At 36.9% G+C, this 22,093-nt stretch overlaps 1 protein-coding gene across 1 annotated transcript in view; it reads left to right on the forward strand.

The window, feature by feature from the left end:
• Nucleotides 1-22,093, forward strand: part of CPNE4 (copine 4) — a 943,422-nt gene that overhangs the window by 547,890 nt on the left and 373,439 nt on the right. Inside the window, exon 6 of the mRNA XM_053714296.1 lies at nucleotides 2,221-2,304. Within this exon, the coding sequence (XP_053570271.1) occupies nucleotides 2,221-2,304 (84 nt within the window). The remainder of the gene's footprint in view (nucleotides 1-2,220; nucleotides 2,305-22,093) is intronic.

A 22,093-nucleotide genomic window follows, 5' to 3' on the forward strand; every position in this document is an offset into this window, starting at 1 on the left:
TTTTTAACAGATAAAAGAGCTGATTTCTTTGGGGCAATGCCCCACAAAAGGCCCTTTTAAGGGCCATTGTCAGTTTAGTGTAGGCTAGGGTTTTTTATTTTGGGTGGGCTTTTTTATTTTGATAGGGATATTAGATTAGGTGTAATTCGTTTTTATTTTTGATAATTTTGTTTTTTATTTTGTGTAATTTAGTCTTTATTTTTTTTGTAATGTAGATATTTGTATTTAATTTAATTTATTTTATTTTATTGTAATGTTAGGTTTTATTGTAAGGCAGGTTATGTTTTATTTTACAGGTAAGTTTGTATTTATTTTAACTAGGTAGCTAGTAAATAGTTAGTCTACCTAGATAAAATAAATACAAACTTACCTGTGAAATAAAAATAAAACCTAAGCTAGCTACAATGTAACTATTAGTTATATTGTAGCTAGCTTAGGTTTTATTTTACTGGTTAATATGTATTTAGTTTTAAATAGGAATTATTTAGGTAATAATTGTAAGGTTTATTTAGCTTTATTTTAAATATATTTAAGTTAGGGGGTGTTATGCTCAGGCTTACGTTAGGGTTAGGGGTTAATATATTTATGTAGAGTTACTGATGTGGGAGGCCAGAGGTTTAAGGGTTAATAGTTTATTGTATTATATTTAATTGTGGGGGGCTTGCGGTTTAGTGGTTAATAGGTTTATTATAGTGGCGGTAAGGGTGGACAGCAGATTAGGGGTTAATAATCTTTAAATAGTGTTTGCAATGTGGGAGTGTGGCGGTTTAGGGGTTAATAGGTTTATTATAGTGGTGACGATGTTGGGGAGCGGCGGAATAGGGGTTCATACATTTTTTAAGTGGCGGCAATGTATGGAGCGGCAGATTAGGGGTTAATTACTTTATTATAGTGTTTGCAATGTGGGAGGGGCCCGGTTTAGGGGTTAATAGGTAGTTTAGGGTGTTAGTGTACTTTTTAACACTTTAGTTATGAGTTTTATGGTACAGCTTTGTAACGTAAAACTCATAACTACTGACTTTAGATGGCGGTACAGATCTTGTGGTTACAGAGTGTACCGCTCACTTTTCAGCCTTCCAGGCAAACTTGTAATACCGGCTCTATGAAAGTCCCATTGAAAAAGGACTTTTTTAAAAGTGCGGTACTGACGTTGTGTGACGGCCAAAAAGGTGTGCGGTACAGCTATACCTACAAGACTTGTAATAGAGGCTTTAGGGGAAAAGCAGCGTTATGAAGCATAACAATGCTTTTTCACTTATAACGCAAAACTCGTAATCTAGCTCAGAGTTTCCACCAAGTCTTGTTTGTACAAACTCTATTTTATTGCCTGGTTTATATATGTCCCTAACTGATCTCAGCAGAAGACAGAGCTAAATAGAAAACTAATTCAAATATTGTGGTGCCCATTACTTTATAGAAACTAAAGTACTTTAAAAGGAATATTGCAATTTGATATATTGTTTTGGAGAATTTATACACCAAAAGAACCATGAGCCAATTATTATTTTTTTGTGTTCTGTCACACTAGGAAAGTAAGAATAGAATAGTTGAATCAATTTGAATATATTGCCACATCCGGAATATGTATTATTAGATTATTGTTTTTGGCGTTTTTGCATACATTAAGCATAAAATACATGTAAAATGCATGTTTTTACTGTCACCAAAATGTCAAAACAATGAAAATGAACTCTATAGTATATAAATAATGTTACCACCTCACAGCTGGCAGATGTGACATGTATTCAGTAGGTGATATAGTCACACCTGAGCTAAATGAGTTAACAAAAGAGTGGATATCTGATAATAGAGTACTTATTTTCTTGGCTGGGCAAGTCAAAACAAAGCAAAAAAGGTGGTGACAAATGACATGTTGCCTCTGAATTTCTCACTTCCATCTTTTTTTTTTTAAGGGATGATTAGATGCAGCTGCACCTGTTTCTCACTAGATTGAGAATTCCTCTCATGTGGGGGAAAAAACAGTATTGGTTCTCTGATTGTTCTTAGTAATGGAGATTCCTCCATTCTCCTGATGTTGTGTGACCTGCAGTAAACTGTTATGAAAAGCTTAACCCTTTCAGGGTCATGATTTGAGGATTTTTTTATTTATATATTTATTTGCAAATTTAGGTCACAGTTAAAAAAGGACAAAAGAAATAATAATACAAAATACTATTGCCTTTGTGTTACTCTGCGTAAATGACTATTGTTATATTTCAGGATTTTTTCAGCAAATCAGACCCTTTTTTGGAAACCTTTAGAATGAACGATGATGGAACACAGCAGCTTGTTTACAGAACTGAGGTAAGAGATTTTGTTATACACATACAATTTTTTGAGTTAAAAGGTATATTTACTGGAACAATTACATGTTCTATTTCATTAGAGCATGTCATTTATCACAGGCAATATTTCAGTGCTATGTGTTTAACAGTTTCAAAGGTTGACAAGCTGATTGGTTGACCAGTAGTTTCCGCTTGGGTCCAGAAGTTCTCTGTGGATTCTGAGCTTTACTCTAATTATGTTTGTAACCCTTTATAAGAGTTAAAGGGACAGTCTAGTCAAAATTAAACTTTCATGATTCAGATAGGGAATGCAATTTTAAACAACTTTCCAATTTACTTTTATTATAAAATATGCTTTGTTCTCTTGGTATTTTTTGTTTAAAGCTAAACCTAGGTAGGCTCATATGCTAATTTCGGAGACCTTGAAGACCACCTCTTATCTCAGTGCATTACAGTTTTTCACAGTTAGACAGTGCTAGTTCATGTATGCTATATAGATAGCATTGTGCTCACTACCGTGGAGTTATTTATGGAGTCAGCACTGATTGGCTAAATGCAAGTCTGTCAAAAGAGATTAGGCAGCAGTCTGCAGAGGCTTAGATACAAGGTAATCACAGAGGTATAAAGTGTATTAATATAACCCTGTTGGTTATGCAAAACTAAGGAATGGGTAATAAAGGGATTATCTATCTTTTTAAACAATAAAAACATCTGGGGTAGACTGTTGAGATGTTAAAGTGACATGATCTTATAAATAAGAGCATGTATTTTTCTACTATAATGGCCCTTTAAGTTATAAATTGTGTTTTTGCTTTGGTTATTTTCCACATTACCTGTTCCCTCACAGTATTACAACAGAAATGTGTTCAAACTCTTAGGGGTAGATTTAACAAGCAGTGGGGAGCTGCAATCTAACCGCTGGAAACAAGAGTTATCTCATCCACACCTCTGAGGCGGCGGATAGCAATCATCCCGATCGGATACGATCGGGATGATTGACACCCCCTGCTAGAGGCCGATTGTTCGCAAATCTGCAGGGGGCGGCATTGCACAAGCATTTCAAGGTATGCTTGTGCAATGTTAAATGTCGATAGCGTATGCTGTCGGCATTTAGTGATGTCGGCCGGACATGATCCGCTACAGCTAATGCTAATGTACTAATGCTTTTCTTTCCCGTGTTGATATTGCAGAGATATATTGTTAAAGGGAAAGTAAACATTCCTCTAATTTTTTTATTAATTAATTGTTCATCCTTCAAAAATATATTACATGTTTAATTTCAGGGCAGATGCACTTTGGAAACGTTTTTTAAAAACATTCTTACATACCATGTCAGCGGTACCCTGTCCGCTCACGATGCCAGAGCTTTTTTTTCTCTTTGAGAATCATAGCTTCCATAGCCAACTGGCGAGCGAACGTCCATCTTCATTAATTTTTACACTGCTTGTTCCCCTTACTCCTGCTCATGCGCAAAAGTAAGAACCGGATAAAATATACACAGTGCAACGCAATGATTTTTGAATTGTGAATCACTGATTGTTCGAGTATAAGCATCCAGTGGGAGCCATTTTTTTTAATGCTTGTTAGTATCTCTAAATCAATGCACAATTACAAGCAATGAATTGCAATACAATTAACATTGGGATCCACTGCTTATTTTGGGAAGTCGTATGTGACCATTACGCATGCGCAGGAGAAGAGGGTCTGAAAAGTTATGATTCACAGCAACGCCCAGCAGCGTTCGAAATTAAAAAAAAAAAAAGCTTCTGCATTGTGGGCGGACAGGAGAGCACTGAGATGGTCAGTAAGAATGTTTTAATAAAACCATTTGAAAGTGCATCAGCTGTGCAAAATAACATGTAATATATGTTTGATGGATGAACTATAAAATAAAGAAAAAAATGATAGAACGTTTACAGTCCCTTTAATTATCGTTACATCATTTTGCATTATTTTACTATGACAAAAAATGGCTGCTGGTTCTTGTAGGATGTATGGTCTGTAATAGTTAAAGGGACATGGAAGTCAACTTCCATAATATTTCAGGTAGACGGTAGACCATATACTTAAAAAGATTTTATATATATATATATATATATATATATATATATATAGATAGATATATATATAGATATATATAGATATATATATAGATATATATATATATAGATATATAGATATATATATATATAGATATATATATATATATATATATATATATATATATATATATATATATATATAGAATCGGGTGTGTTCTAATAGCGCTTGCAGAAGATGTTCCTCATAAGCATGTTGGGGGGAGGAAAACAGAAATGGGAATATCCCCAGATAAGTGTTGAGTTATTGAGATTAAAAATAAGTAATAATAAATGCTCACCTGTTAGATCACAGGGACCAGCGATCAGCGACGAGTAGAAATAAGTGGTGTGTGTTGACACCAAACACGAACACCACATATAAGGGAGACAGGAGAATATGCACCAAAACTATATATGTATATATAAAATGATATGTAAAATGATAATGATAATTATAAATATACAGGACCAAGAGACAACCACAGGGTTACTGTGGAAACGGTTACTGTGGAAACGGAGGCTACTTGTGGGAATTTCCAGTTCTTACCACACTGTAATTGTGGACAGAGGGTAGAAGTGAAGGAAGTTCCTATTTAGTATGAGCTGATAACCAGAATAAAAATAATTTTTTTTATATAGATATAAAAATGTATATGTGTATGTGGATCAAAGGTTATGAAAAAATACAAAATATTATATTTAAAAACAATTTTATTATTCAAATAAAATTTAAAAATATATAAATAACAAATAAAATATATAAAAATAGTATGCTGATATGCTAATAAGGGAGATGTGGTACGAGAGTCGGTTGCCAATAAATGGAAAAAACCATGAACGGTGAAGGAAATAAAAGGAATAAAATATAAAATAGTAAGTGGCCAAATAGCACGGCAGAATGTGGTAACGTGCAGATGGCAGTTAACTTACTTGAGTATAGTGCTGGGCAGGAGGACCGTTGTAGGTATCCTAGGAATCAAAAAGTAGAAAAATAGCTGAGAAAAATATATCGCTGCACGGAGCAGCTAGTAAACAATCTCAGCGTGTGAATCGGAATTCCGGATGTGACGTCACGAACGTGCGTCACGTGCCTTACGCGTTTCGTGAGCGTATTAGCTCACTTCATCAGAGGCTAATGGATCTGTTAGCATCCTGGTTGCCCTTAAATAGCATCAAGCTATTTAATCAGGAAAGGGGGGAGTGTGTCCTGATCTGATTATTCAGATGTATATCTTTGTGCGCAAAAGATGTTTTCGAAAACGGGGAAGCAATTAACTTTATTCTCACCAAGAATTACTTTGCATTTGAAAATAAAATTTTCCTCCAAAAATTTGGCACGGCAATGGGCACCAAATTTGCCCCTAGTTTTGCCAATATGTACATGGGAGCTTTTGAGGACCAACACATATGGAAAAATAACACATATCTTATACAAATAATACAGATATGGATTACACTATTTGTCCCAGGTTTATTACCACATACAATAGTGGGGCCAAAAACATTGAAAAAATATTGAATAAACACTGGCATCTGCTCAGAAAGGACCCCTTTCTAAAGGAAACACTACCGGAGAAAACCGAAAATTACTTACAAGAAAAACACAAATCTTAAAAACATACTAGCTCCTATTAAACTAAAAACTAAAAAAGCACCAACCCAGGGAAATTGGCTAAAAACCAAAACTAAAGGTTTCTATAAATGTAACCGGAAAAACTGCGTGTGTTGCGAACATATCAGTAAAAACAAGGAAGAAAACAAATGGATTAGAGACAATGAAAACAACAAATTTGAAATCAATAGTTTGATGAACTGCAAATCCGAATTCGTTGTTTACCAATTAACTCGTAGTTGTAATAAAATATATATAGGTAGAACGAAAAGAACGCTGATGACCAGATTTTTAGAACATACAAAGAACATCACCAGTGATAAACCAGAGTATGGCATTGGTACCCACTTTGAGGAATTCCACGAAAAAAGTGTGGAAGGCCTAAAGATTAAAGCCATTGAACATATTCCATATAAAATAGGAGAGAATAGGTTACTCCAGTTAAGAAAGAGAAACATACTGGATCCATAAATTGAAAAGTAGGAAACCATATGGCCTGAACACAGATATAGATCTAGCAGCCTTCCTTTGAAGAATCAAACACACCTTGAACTCAATTATATTAATATAAATCTGGTTTCTATTATTCCTATTGATTATTATATACTCACATATAAATATGTATATATACATATATTTTTATCCTACATTCGTACATGCCAGTTAACTTTAATTTTATTTTTAGTTTAGTTAGTTTTTTTCATATTTTCATATTTTTATATTTTATATTTTATATAAACCTCTTTTTCACACCTTACACAAGTACCTATTGTACTGTATTCTATCCTTGCTAACTCATCTTCGGCCAGATATCAGTATATTTTTTCTGATATATCATTATACTTTAATACCTAGTAATGTCCCAAACGACATCCTTCAATTTTTAAATTTTTAAATTTATAAATTATTATATGGCCCCCTTTTTTATACAGATAGTGTTTTAATGTGACCCTATCTCATATATCCTTTTAATACCCAAATATTTATATTTTTTATAACACCAATTTTTTAACAAACCCCCGTTTTCGAAAACATCTTTTGCGCACAAAGATATACATCTGAATAATCAGATCAGGACACACTCCCCCCTTTCCTGATTTTTTCCATTTGTTGGCAACCGACTCTCGTACCACATCTCCCTTATTAGCATATCAGCATACTATTTTTATATATTTTATTTGTTATTTATATATTTTTAAATTTTATTTGAATAATACAATTGTTTTTAAATATAATATTTTGTATTTTTTCATAACCTTTGATCCACATACACATATACATTTTTATATCTATATAAAAAAAATATTTTTATTCTGGTTATCAGCTCATACTAAATAGGAACTTCCTTCACTTCTACCCTCTGTCCACAATTACAGTGTGGTAAGAACTGGAAATTCCCACAAGTAGCCTCCGTTTCCACAGTAACCGTTTCCACAGTAACCCTGTGGTTGTCTCTTGGTCCTGTATATTTATAATTATCATCATTTTACATATCATTTTATATATACATATATATATAGTTTTGGTGCATATTCTCCTGTCTCCCTTATATTTGGTGTTCGTGTTTGGTGTCAACACACACCACTTATTTCTACTCGTCGCTGATCGCTGGTCCCTGTGATCTAACAGGTGAGCATTTATTATCACTTATTTTTAATCTCAATAACTCAACACTTATCTGGGGATATTCCCATTTCTGTTTTCCTCCCCCCAACTTGCTTATGAGGAACATCTTCTGCAAGCGCTATTAGAACACACCCGATTCAACCTTTTACCATTTTTTAGTCTCACCTGAGGAGGAATGAGACATCACTAATAGCAGCAGGCATTGGACATCTTCATAGAGCATTTTATTGTACAACTACTGCTCTAATTTTGGCGCAACTACCTACAACCCCCTTTCTTTATATATATATATATATTAAAGGGACAAAAAACCCTAACAAATGCTTTAATTATTCATATAGAGTGTATAATTTTTTAAACATTTTAAATAGACTTCTGTTATAAAATGTACTTAGTTTTCATGTTATTCTTCATTGAAGAGATATCTAGATAGGTAGCGTGCATATTTCCGGAGCTACGACCTACTGTCTTGCAGATGTATAAAATAGTTTTAAAACTGCTGCAATATATTGCTCCAGTCACATGCATGTGCCTACCTGCTTTTCAACAAATAGCACACACAAAGAGGAACTCCAGCACTCCAGTAATAGAAAAAGGCAATTTATTAAGCAACGTTTTGGGGTCACAGCCCCTTCCTCATGCTATATCTTTATTAAACAACACACCACCATTTAAATACCCTCCTCCAGGCACCAAAATACACCTGCATTGGGGAAATGTCTCCCTCTAGTGGTCATTTATGGTTATTATACCAGATGTATATACTATTTCCTTAGTGATATATACTGCTAATTTAAAAACAATATACTATGTATACTACTGTAGAAGAATATACGACAATATCAAAAATACATAAATGTATGAAAAATCTTTTCTACAAATGTACAAATTTTTTTTTTTTTTTTTTTTTTTTTTTTTTTTTTTTAACGAACTGTTAAAAAAAAACAGTAAAGGATCAATCTCAAAAGATCTTCAATAAAACCAGATAGGGTTACGTGGATTATTGACACTTAGGAAATCCATAAGTTTGTTATCTATGATATTTCTGTCTACTGCTCTCTGCAAAATGCCTGTGATTTCCTTCTGTATAATATTTAATGGATTCTGTTTCAGTGTCTCATATGTACCCCTATGACAGAGCATATTATATCAAGGAGGCACTATCACAATTAGGAGATAGGGATACATATGAGACACTGAAACAGAATCCATTAAATATTATACAGAAGGAAATCACAGGCATTTTGCAGAGAGCAGTAGACAGAAATATCATAGATAACAAACTTATGGATTTCCTAAGTGTCAATAATCCACGTAACCCTATCTTCTATACTGTACCAAAAGTCCACAAGGACAGTCAGAGACCACCAGGGAGACCTATTGTCTCGAGTGTGGACTCGGTATACACTAATATTTCTAAGTTCCTTGATAGAATACTTCAGCCAGAAGTGATTAAGATGGCAAGTTATTTAAAAGACACCAACCACTTTCTGGAAAAAACAAGGGCCCTGGAATTTCCAAGTGACAAATATCTCCTGTTCACCATGGATGTGAAAAGTCTTTACACCTCTATAAAACACGAAACAGGGATAGCTGTTATAAGAAAGACATTGATGGTGGACAGGGGATATGGTCATGGTCAGGTAAATTTTATTGAAGATCTTTTGAGATTGATCCTTTACTGGAACTACTTTTTGTTTCAGGACCAATGGTATGTCCAGACAAGAGGCACTGCTATGGGCTCCAACGTTGCCCCATCATACGCCAATCTCTTCATGAAGGAAATTGAAGAAAATTGTGTATATCAAAATGCATTGTTTAGAGAGTATGGGGCAGTATGGCTCCGCTACATTGATGATGTGTTTGGCGTATGGTGGGGCAGCGTGGAGTCCCTCTTACAGTTCGTTAAAGAGCTTAATATAGAAGTAAGAGGTTTAGAGTTTACTGTAAACTACAGTGAGGAACATGTAGCCTTTTTAGACACGAAAGTCATCAAAGCAGGTAGACTTCTGGAGTTTGATTTACACTGTAAAGAAACAGACAAAAATAACCTCCTTCTGTACAATAGTTTTCACCCCAGAAATTTGATAGAGTCACTCCCTAGGAGTCAACTACTCAGAGTAGATAGGATTGTGAGCTCAAATGACAGGAAATCCCACAGGTTTAAAGAAATGAAGGAAAAGTTCACTAATAGGGGATACCCTGACAAACTATTGGATAATACTCTTACTGAATTGGATAGAACTAAGATTAGGAACACAGACAAGAATATGGATAGAATGGTTTTTGTAAGCCAATATAATCCACTCAGTAACAAAATAGCTAAACTAATACGCCAGAATTGGCATATTTTGGAGGAATGCAATAAGGGAGTCACATACTTTAAAAAACCACCACTCATGGCCTATAAAAGGGTTAAGAGCCTAAGGGACCAGCTTGTTAAAACAGATTTGGGGACCGTGGGTAAAATACAACAGACACTCACTGGGAAAAAGAGAGTAGGTACTTTCCCCTGTTACAATTGCATGAGTTGCCATTCGATCATTAAAGGAGAAAATTCCACCACCCTCAAAGTGGTAGGAAATACAATATTAAAGGTTTTTATACCTGTGAGACAACTCATGTAATTTACCTCATAAAATGCCCATGTTCTTTGGTGTATATCGGTGAGACTACTCGTAAGGCCCGTGACCGTATGAGTCAGCACAGGTCAAACATTAGGTGTAAGAACAAAGAGGCCCCAGTCTCAAGTCATTTCTTAGAGAAAGGACATAGTGTCAGCCAGATGAGGTGGCAGATAATAGACCATGTAGGCCCTAATAGAAATGGAATGGATAGGGAACGTCTCCTCCAACAAAGGGAAATGTGGTGGATACACCAACTAGCTACACTACAACCTAGGGGTCTCAACAGAGACTATGACTTGTCTTGTTTTTTCTAAAGCATTATGTACTTCCTCTAAGGAACATATCTCTTTTAGTAGTTTATCCTATGTTTGAATATTGCATAACAAGATTTTAATCTAATAAAAGTCTGCCTTTTTAGACTTCCCCCCTATGACTATCCAAATAGCTACATGATTTTGGGAAAATGTGCTTTGAGAAAGTGAACTAATATCAATTGTGTTAGAGTAAAACATACAAAAAATATAAAAATCTGCATCTTCATATATTTTTTATACATTTGTTTAAAAAAAAAAAAAAAAAAAAAAAGAATCATGAAATACATTTTTGGGTTCATTTAAATGTATCCCATTATCTTTTGTATAACATTGTTGCAAAGACCGCTGCCATATAGTTGCTCCTTTTCAATCAGCTTGGATATCCAAAATCAGTTTAAGTCAGTTATTTAACAAAATAGCTGAATTGATAAGACTTTTGCTAAGTTGTCTGTCCACAAATAACTGACACCTACATTACAAGTTTTGCGCTATAGAGGGTGTGAAACAAACGCAACAAAAGTTGCGTTATTTCACCCTCCATAGCGCTGCCATTCCGGGTTTTGTAAAAGCCGCCTTGTGGGTGCGATATGGTTGCGTTAAGCTCCATACCACACAAAATCCAAGGGCTGATTTGACATGCTCATGCACGCTTTCCCCATAGACATCAATGGGGAGAGAGTAAATAAAAAGAGAGAAGCGCTCAACTTGGGAATGAACAATAGCATAATAGCTTGTTCTATGGCTAGTTACCACCCAAGAAGCAGTCTCTTTTTGCTCAACATGTGCCTTTCACAGAGAAGAACAAACAGCAAAACCCCAGACGTTCATTTCAGCCTAGTGTGGGCCTTGTCAGTGAGGTGCAGCCATATCCCTCTAGGCACACTGAGCAACGGGTCCACGTCTGGATTCCCGCATCACACTTAGGGAGACTTCCCAAAATTTCATAATTTGCATAAATAAAGAGAGAAGCGCTCAACCTGGGAATGAACAATAGCATAATAGCTTGTTCTATGGCTAGTTACTACCCAAGAAGCAGCCTCTTTTTGCTCAACATGTGCCTTTCACAGAGAACTTTCCTGTAGCATATCATTCTGATCCTGACTTCACAGTACAGCCCAGCCCCGAAATACCAGGCAATCTCTCTCTGAACGAGAGAAACAGCAAAACCCCAGACATGTGTTTCGGCCTATTGTGGGCCTTGTCAGTGAGGTGCAGCCATATCCCTCTAGGCACACTGAGCAACGGGTCCATGGCTGGATTCCCGCATCACACTTAGGGAGGCTTCCCAAAATTTCATAATTTGCATAAATAAAAAGAGAGAAGCGCTCAACCTGGGAACGAACAATAGCATAATAGCTTGTTCTATGGGTAGTTACCACCCAAGAAGCAGCCTCTTTTTGCTCAACATGTGCCTTTCACAGAGAAGAACTTTCCTGAAGCATATCAGTCTGATCCTGACTTCACAGTACAGTCCAGCCCCGAAAATGAGGAGTGTTAGAAAAATAATGAACACTTGCGATCGCAGAATGAAATGCTCCGTAACGCAACCCCATTGATGTCTATGGGGGAAAAAAAGTTACATTTAAACCTAACACCCTAACATAAACCCCACGTCTAAACACCCCTAATCTGTCCGACATCGCCGACACCTACAGAAACCTATGAAAGGGACATTATACACTCATTTTTTCTTTGCATAAATGTTTTGTAGATGATCTATTTATAAAGCCCATAAAGTTTTTTTGTTTTTTTTTAATGTATAGTTTTGCTTACTTTTAAATAACATTGCTCTGATTTTCAGAATCCTAACCAAGCCCCAAAGTTTTATGAGAATACCGTTAGATACCTTCTCCAGCTTGCTCCTGTTTGTGTAAAGGGTCTTTTCATATGCAAAAGAAGGGGAAGGGGGGGAGTGTCTTATTTCCCCCTTGCAGTGGGCTTTTCAACTACCTTTTCAACAGAGTTAAACTGAGAGCTTCTAAGTAATTTTTAAAAAAAGTTTTATACTGGAATTTTAATATCAGTATCTGTGCATCTTATTCTTTATAGTAGTTCTACTACATGCTGTTATATGAAAATTGGTGTATACTGTCCCTTTAACCCCTAATCTGCCGCCCCTGACATCGCTGCCACCAAAATAAATCTATTAACCCCTAATCTGCCACTCCCGATATTGCCGCCACTATGATAAAGTTATTAACCCCTATTCCTCCGCACTCCAACATCACCCACACTATAATAAAGATATTAACCCCTATTCCACTGCTCCCTGACATCGCCACAACTAAATAAAGTTATTAACCCCTAAACCTCTAGCCTCCCACATCACTGCCACTAAATAAACCTATTAACCCCTAAACCGACAGCCCCCCACATTGCCAAAAACGAAATTAAAGTATTAACCCCTAAACCTAACAACCCCCTAACTTTAAATTAAAATTACAAGATCCCTATCTTAAAATAAATAAAAACTTACCTGTGAAATTAAAAAAACCTAAGTTTAAACTATAAATTAAACTAACATTACTATTATACTAAAAGTAAAATAACTATCAACTAAATAAGTTAAATTACTCATTTAAAAAAACTAACACTACTAAAAAAATTAAATCTACAGTTACAAAAAATTAAAAATACTAAATTACAAAAATAAAAAAATACTAAATTACAAAAAATAACAAACAAAATTATCCAAAATAAAAACAATTACACCTAATCTAATAGCCCTATCAAAATAAAAAAGCCCCCCTAAAATAAAAAATACCCTAGCCTACAATAAACTACCAATAGCCCTTAAAAGGGCCTTTTGTAGGGCATTGCCCTAAAGAAATCAGTTCTTTTCCCTGAAAAAAAATACAAAGATCCTCAACAGTAAAACCCACTACCCAACCAACCCCCCAAAATAAAAAACCTAACTCTGAAAAATACCTAAGCTACCCATTGCACTGAAAAGGGCATTTGTATGGGCATTGCCCTTAAAAGGGCACTCTGCTCTTTTTCTTGACCTTAAAAGGGCATTCAGCTCTTTTAAGACAAGCCAAACCCATAATCTAAAAAAAAAAAAAAATCCAAAAAAGTTTAAAAAACCTAACACTAACTACCCGACGATCCACAGTTTTTGAAGTCCGGACATCCATCCTCATCCAGGCGGTAAGAAGTCTTTATCCAGGCGGCGAGGTCTTCATCCATCCATGCGGCGTCTTCTATCTTCATCCCGGTGGTGCGGAGCAGTTCTATCCTGAAGACATTCTCTTCATACGGTCGCCACCGTTTACTGAATCTTCAATGCAAGGGAGATATTCAAATCAGCCAATAGAATTTCAGTAGCTCTCATCCTATTGACTGATTTGAACAGCCAATAGGATTTCAGTAGCTCTCATCCCATTGGCTGATTTGAATTTCACAAATCAAATCCGCCAATAGGAACGCAAGGGACGCCATTTTGAAAAGGCTCCCTTGCATTGAAGATTCAGTATACGACGGCGACCGTATGAAGAGGATGCTCCGCGCTGGATGTCTTCAGGATGGAGCCACTCCGCACCATCGGGATGAAGATAGAAAATGCCGCCTGGATGAAGATAGAAGACGCCACCTGGATGGATGAAGACCTTGCCGCCTGGATGAAGACTTCTTGCTGCCTGGATAAGGATGGCAACAATGTCAGGGAGCGGTGGAATAGGGGTTAAAACATTTTATTAGTGGCTGCGATGTAGTGAGCGGCTGATTAGGGGTTAGGGGTTAATAACTTATAGTGTTTGTGATGCGGGGGGGCCTCGGTTTAGGGGTTAATAGGTAGTTTATGGTGTTAAAACACAAACGCAAAACTCGTAATCTAGGTGTGAGTTATTACTAAATCTGAGTGACTTTACAGCTCTGCACTAAAAATTAAAGGAACGTATGAGGCAATAATAATAAAACAAGTACTAATGCATAAGGTCATTTGATTGTAGCACTACTGATAGCAGGTGACTATTGGGTCCATCACAATCCTTTAGAAAAATGTATCTTATATTTTATCATCAAAAATCCCTATAGCCTTAAATGGTTATTTTCTATTAATCCCATTATATAAGATTTTCTAAAGGGTTGTGATCGAGCCCTGTGTGTTTAACTTTTGAACCAATTAGAGGTGGCATATGGGGATAGATGCCAAGCTTTAACAGTGTTCATCTGAGGATTTCTGGTCCTGAGCTGACTTCAATTATATTTATTTTCAAAATAGAAACTCAGAGGTCTCCTGAAACTGACACATACAATAGCCTATTCGCACCTCTTAAGGTTACAGGAATGTTCTATTCGTGTAACTCCTTTGCTCACACTGCAAGAAAAATAAAAATTTTCATCTGTGACATAAACCGATTGTCATCACAATACATCTCTGGATACACTTAGTATCCATATGAATGCCTGAATGCCATACATATCTTGGCATGATGGACATACTGCTATAGTCACTTTAGGACACCAACAGCTACAATAGTGAAATTTTACATTTTATTTTTAGTATTTCATTGTAAGTCTCAATTGCATTGTTGTAATTTTCACAAGCAGTGCTGGATTTATTAAAATCGGGTTTTTAAAGGAGATTGTTTAGTCATGATTTTTATAGTTAATAATTGCAATCTGTTTTCATCCATACTACTAACCCATCAAAATGCATATTTTAGGTTTTTTTTGTGCACTGTTTTTCTATTGCTGTATGGTCCCTATTTTTTGTTTAAAGAGACAGTTTACTCAAAAAAATGTATCCCCTTTAATGTGTTCCTAATGATCCACTTTACCTGCTGGAGTGTATTTAATTGTTAATAAGTATTTCCATTACCCTTATATTGGCATTTGAAATAGTTTATTTAGCCTGTGGTATCCCCACCCATATTGAAAGTTTTTGGCCTCGAGGCCAAGCTGTGTTAACACAGCCAGTAGAATAAATTACACTCCCAGTGGGTTATAGAAGAGATAAGGTAATAAAAAGTTAATTTTCCATTGTTCTCTCCAAGTATTGGTGATTGTTTTATGGACAGATATAAGATAAAGAAGCATGTATATGTACACAATGTGATAAAGTAACATGATTACACCTACAAGCTCAACCCATTTTATTAGGTTGTGGCTACAAAACACAAAATCCGCTAATTCATATACACAAATAAGCCTTAAAAACCAAATCTCATACATTTTACATTATGCAGCTGGTAAATAAAGTAATTGGAAACACATTAAGGGAAAAACAATTTTTTAGTATACTGTCCCTTTAAGGACCACTTCCATTTTGGTGTGAACTGAAAAAAAATGGCGAATACAAGTTTCCTATGCAAAAGATTTATAATATTTTTTTTTTTACTGGATTTTAACATTCTTTAAACTGTAAATTGTGACCCTACCATGCTACATTTGATCTTCCTAAGAGACTGTTAAATGAGAATACGCCTTCTTGAGCAGGTTATTATAGGGGAGACGCCACATTGCACGCTAAGTCCAAACATAGTCATGCGAGTCCCTTTCAAAGTGCCTGGAACTGCATTACTTAAAGGGACACTAAACTCAAATTTTTTCTTTTGTGATTCAGATAGAGCATGCAATTTTAAACAACTTTCTAATTTACTCCTATTATCAAATTTTCTTTCTTCTCTTGGTATCTTTATTTGAAATGCAAGAATGTAAGTTTAGATGCCGGCCCATTTTTGGTGAATAACCTGGGTTATTCTTGCTGATTGGTGGATAAATTAATCTACCAATAAAAAAGTGCTGTCCAGAGTACTGAAACAAAAAAGAAGCTTAGATGCTCTCTTTTTCAAATAAAGATAGCAAGTGAACGAAGAAAAATTGATAATAGGAGTAAATTAGAAAGTTGCTTAAAATTGCATGCTCTGTCTGAATCACAAAAACACAATTTATGCTTACCTGATAAATTTATTTCTCTTGTGGTGTATCCAGTCCACGGATCATCCATTACTTGTGGGATATTCTCATTCCCAACAGGAAGTTGCAAGAGGACACCCACAGCAGAGCTGTAATATAGCTCCTCCCCTAACTGTCATAGCCAGTCATTCGACCGAAAACAAGCAGAGAAAGGAGGAACCATAGGGTGTAGTGGTTACTGTAGTTTAAATTTAAAAATTACCTGCCTTAAAATGACAGGGCGGGCCGTGGACTGGATACACCACAAGAGAAATAAATTTATCAGGTAAGCATAAATTGTGTTTTCTCTTGTAAGGTGTATCCAGTCCACGGATCATCGATTACTTGTGGGATACCAATACCAAAGCTAAAGTACACGGATGAAGGGAGGGACAAGGCAGGAACTTAAATGGAAGGAACCACTGCCTGTAAAACCTCTCTCCCAAATATAGCCTCCGAAGAAGCAAAAGTATCAAATTTGTAAAATTTTGAAAAAGTATGAACCGAAGACCAAGTCGCCGCCTTGCAAATCTGCTATAGTCACTTTAGGACACCAACAGCTACAATAGTGAAATTTTACATTTTATTTTTAGTATTTCATTGTAAGTCTCAATTGCATTGTTGTAATTTTCACAAGCAGTGCTGGATTTATTAAAATCGGGTTTTTAAAGGAGATTGTTTAGTCATGATTTTTATAGTTAATAATTGCAATCTGTTTTCATCCATACTACTAACCCATCAAAATGCATATTTTAGGTTTTTTTTGTGCACTGTTTTTCTATTGCTGTATGGTCCCTATTTTTTGTTTAAAGAGACAGTTTACTCAAAAAAATGTATCCCCTTTAATGTGTTCCTAATGATCCACTTTACCTGCTGGAGTGTATTTAATTGTTAATAAGTATTTCCATTACCCTTATATTGGCATTTGAAATAGTTTATTTAGCCTGTGGTATCCCCACCCATATTGAAAGTTTTTGGCCTCGAGGCCAAGCTGTGTTAACACAGCCAGTAGAATAAATTACACTCCCAGTGGGTTATAGAAGAGATAAGGTAATAAAAAGTTAATTTTCCATTGTTCTCTCCAAGTATTGGTGATTGTTTTATGGACAGATATAAGATAAAGAAGCATGTATATGTACACAATGTGATAAAGTAACATGATTACACCTACAAGCTCAACCCATTTTATTAGGTTGTGGCTACAAAACACAAAATCCGCTAATTCATATACACAAATAAGCCTTAAAAACCAAATCTCATACATTTTACATTATGCAGCTGGTAAATAAAGTAATTGGAAACACATTAAGGGAAAAACAATTTTTTAGTATACTGTCCCTTTAAGGACCACTTCCATTTTGGTGTGAACTGAAAAAAAATGGCGAATACAAGTTTCCTATGCAAAAGATTTATAATATTTTTTTTTTTACTGGATTTTAACATTCTTTAAACTGTAAATTGTGACCCTACCATGCTACATTTGATCTTCCTAAGAGACTGTTAAATGAGAATACGCCTTCTTGAGCAGGTTATTATAGGGGAGACGCCACATTGCACGCTAAGTCCAAACATAGTCATGCGAGTCCCTTTCAAAGTGCCTGGAACTGCATTACTTAAAGGGACACTAAACTCAAATTTTTTCTTTTGTGATTCAGATAGAGCATGCAATTTTAAACAACTTTCTAATTTACTCCTATTATCAAATTTTCTTTCTTCTCTTGGTATCTTTATTTGAAATGCAAGAATGTAAATTTAGATGCCGGCCCATTTTTGGTGAATAACCTGGGTTATTCTTGCTGATTGGTGGATAAATTAATCTACCAATAAAAAAGTGCTGTCCAGAGTACTGAAACAAAAAAGAAGCTTAGATGCTCTCTTTTTCAAATAAAGATAGCAAGTGAACGAAGAAAAATTGATAATAGGAGTAAATTAGAAAGTTGCTTAAAATTGCATGCTCTGTCTGAATCACAAAAACACAATTTATGCTTACCTGATAAATTTATTTCTCTTGTGGTGTATCCAGTCCACGGATCATCCATTACTTGTGGGATATTCTCATTCCCAATAGGAAGTTGCAAGAGGACACCCACAGCAGAGCTGTAATATAGCTCCTCCCCTAACTGTCATAGCCAGTCATTCGACCGAAAACAAGCAGAGAAAGGAGGAACCATAGGGTGTAGTGGTTACTGTAGTTTAAATTTAAAAATTACCTGCCTTAAAATGACAGGGCGGGCCGTGGACTGGATACACCACAAGAGAAATAAATTTATCAGGTAAGCATAAATTGTGTTTTCTCTTGTAAGGTGTATCCAGTCCACGGATCATCGATTACTTGTGGGATACCAATACCAAAGCTAAAGTACACGGATGAAGGGAGGGACAAGGCAGGAACTTAAATGGAAGGAACCACTGCCTGTAAAACCTCTCTCCCAAATATAGCCTCCGAAGAAGCAAAAGTATCAAATTTGTAAAATTTTGAAAAAGTATGAACCGAAGACCAAGTCGCCGCCTTGCAAATCTGTTCAACAGAAGCCTCATTTTTAAAGGCCCAAGTGGAAGCCACAGCTCTAGTGGAATGAGCTGTAATCCTTTCAGGAGGCTGCTGTCCAGCAGTCTCATAGGCTAAGCGGATTAAGCTTCTTAGCCAAAAAGAAAAAGAGGTTGCCAAAGCCTTTTGACCTCTCCTCTGTCCAGAGTAGACAACAAACAAAGCAGATGTTTGACGAAAATCTTTAGTAGCTTGTAAGTAAAACTTTAAAGCACAGACCACGTCCAGATTGTGTAACACAAGGATGGAACCACAATCTCTTGATTGATATTCTTGTTAGATACCACCTTAGGTAAGAACCCAGGTTTGGTACGCAGGACTACCTTATCCGTATGAAAAATCAGATAAGGAGAATCACATTGTAAGGCAAATAGCTCAGAGGAAATAGCTACCAAAGAAAAAAAAAAAAAAAAAGAACTTTCCAAGATAAAAGTTTGATATCTATGGAATGAAGAGGTTCAAACGGAACTCCTTGAAGAACCTTAAGAACCAAGTTTAAGCTCCATGGTGGAGCAACAGGTTTAAACACAGGCTTGATTCAAACTAAAGCCTGACAAAATGCCTGAACGTCTGGAACATCTGCCAGACGCTAATGCAAAAGAATAGACAGAGCAAAAATCTGTCCCTTTAAGAAACTAGCTGACAATCCTTTTTCCAAACCTTCTTGGAGAAAAGATAAAATCCTAGGAATCCTGACCTTACTCCATGAGTAACCCTTGGATTCACACCAATAAAGATATCTACGCCATACCTTATGGTAAATTTTCCTGGTGACAGGCTTTCGTGCCTGTATTAAGGTATCAATAACTGACTTGGAGAAGCCACGCTTTGATAAAATCAAGCATTCAATCTCCAGGCAGTCAGCCTCAGAGAAATTAGATTTGGATGGTTGAAAGGACCTTGAAGTAGAAGGTCCTGTCTTAGAGGCAGAGACCATGGTGGAAAGGATGACATGTCCACTAGATCTGCATACCAGGTCCTGCGTGGCCATGCAGGTGCTATCAGAATCACTGATGCTCTCTCCTGCTTGATCTTGGCAATCAGTCGAGGGAGCAGAGGAAACGGTGGAAACACATAAGCCAGGTTGAAAGACCAGGGCGCTGCTAGAGTATCTATCCGTGTCGCCTTGGGATCCCTGGAACTGGATCCGTAACACGGAAGCTTGGCGTTCTGGCGAGACGCCATGAGATCCAGTTCTGGTTTGCCCCAACGGAGAATCAGTTGTGCAAATACCTCCGGATGGAGTTCCCACTCTCCCGGATGAAAAGTCTAACGACTTAGAAAATCCGCCTCCCAGTGCTCTACACCTGGGATATGGATAGCTGATAAGTGGCAAGAGTGAATCTCTGCCCAGTGAATTATTTTTGAAACTTCTAACATCTCTAGGGAACTTCTTGTTCCCCCTCGATGGTTGATGTAAGCTACAGTTGTGATGTTGACCGACTGAAATCTGATGTACCTCAGAGTTGCTAACTGAGGCCAAACCTGAAGAGCCTTGAATATCGCTCTTAGTTCCAGAATATTTATTGGAAGGAGAGACTCCTCCTGAGTCCACGATCCCTGAGCCTTCAGGGAGTTCCAGACTGCACCCCAACCTAGAAGGCTGGCATTTGTTGTTACAATAGTCCAATCTGGCCTGCGAAGGTCATACCTTTGGACAGATGGACCCAAGATAGCCACCAGGGAAGAGGATCCCTGGTCTCTTGGTCCAGATTCAGTTGAGGGGCCAAATCTGTGTAATCCCCGCTCCACAGACTGAGCCTGCATAGTTGCAGCGGTCTGAGATGTAAGCGTGCAAACGGCACTATGTCCATTGCCGCTACCATTAAGCCGATTACTTCCATACACTGAGCCAAGGGCGCGGAATGGAATGAAGAACCCGACAGGAATTTAGAAGCTTTGATAACCTGGACTCCGTCAAGGTAAATGTTCATTTCTACAGAATCTATCAGAGTCCCTAGAAAGGAAACTCTTGTGAGTGGGGATAGAGAACACTTTTCCTCGTTCACTTTCCACTCATGCGACCTCAGAAAAGCCAGTACTATGTCCGTATGAGACTTGGCAATTTGGAAGTTTGACGCCTGTATCAGGATGTCATCTAAATAAGGGGCTACTGCTATGCCCCGCGGCCTTAGGACCGCCAAAAGTGACCCTAGAACCTTTGTAAAGATTCTTGGGGCTGTAGCTAATCCAAAGGGAAGAGCTACAACTGGTAATGCCTGTCTTGAAAGGCAAACCTGAGAAACCGATGATGATCTTTGTGTATCGGAATGTGAAGATAAGCATCCTTTAGATCCACTGTAGTCATATATTGACCCTCCTGGATCAGTGGTAGGATGGTACGAATAGTTTCCATCTTGAACGACGGAACATTGAAGAATTTGTTTAAGATCTTTAGATCCAAAATCGGTCTGAAGGTTCCCTCTTTTTTGGGAACCACAAACAGATTTGAGTAAAAACCCTGTTCCTGTTCCTCCTTTGGAACTGGATGGATCACTCCCATAACTAGGAGGTCTCGTACACAGTGTAAGAATGCCTCACTCTTTATCTGGTTTGCAGATAATTGTGAAAGGTGAAATCTCCCTTTTGGGGGGGAAGCTTTGAAGTCCAGAAGATATCCCTGGGATATAATTTCCAACGCCCAGGGATCCTGAACATCTCTTGCCCACGCCTGGGCGAAGAGTGAAAGTCTGCCCCCTACTAGATCCGTTACCGGATAGGGGGTCGTTCCTTCATGCTGTCTTAGAGGCAGCAGCAGGCTTTTTGACCTGCTTACCATTTTTCCAGGTCTGGTTTGGTCTCCAGACCATCTTGGATTGAGCAAAAGTTCCCTCTTGTTTATTATTAGAGGAAGTTGATGCCGCACCTGCCTTGAAGTTTCGAAAGGCACGAAAATTAGACTGTTTGGCCCTAGATTTGGACCTGTCCTGAGGAAGGGCACAACCTTTTCCTCCCGTGATATCAGAAATAATCTCCTTCAAACCAGGCCCGAATAGGGTCTGCCCCTTGAAGGGAATGTTAAGTAGCTTAGATTTTAAAGTCACGTCAGCTGACCATGATTTAAGCCATAGCGCTCTGCGCGCCTGTATAGCAAAACCAGAA

The sequence above is a fragment of the Bombina bombina genome, chromosome 5, assembly GCF_027579735.1.
Source record: "Bombina bombina isolate aBomBom1 chromosome 5, aBomBom1.pri, whole genome shotgun sequence".
NCBI classification, from domain to species: domain Eukaryota; kingdom Metazoa; phylum Chordata; class Amphibia; order Anura; family Bombinatoridae; genus Bombina; species Bombina bombina.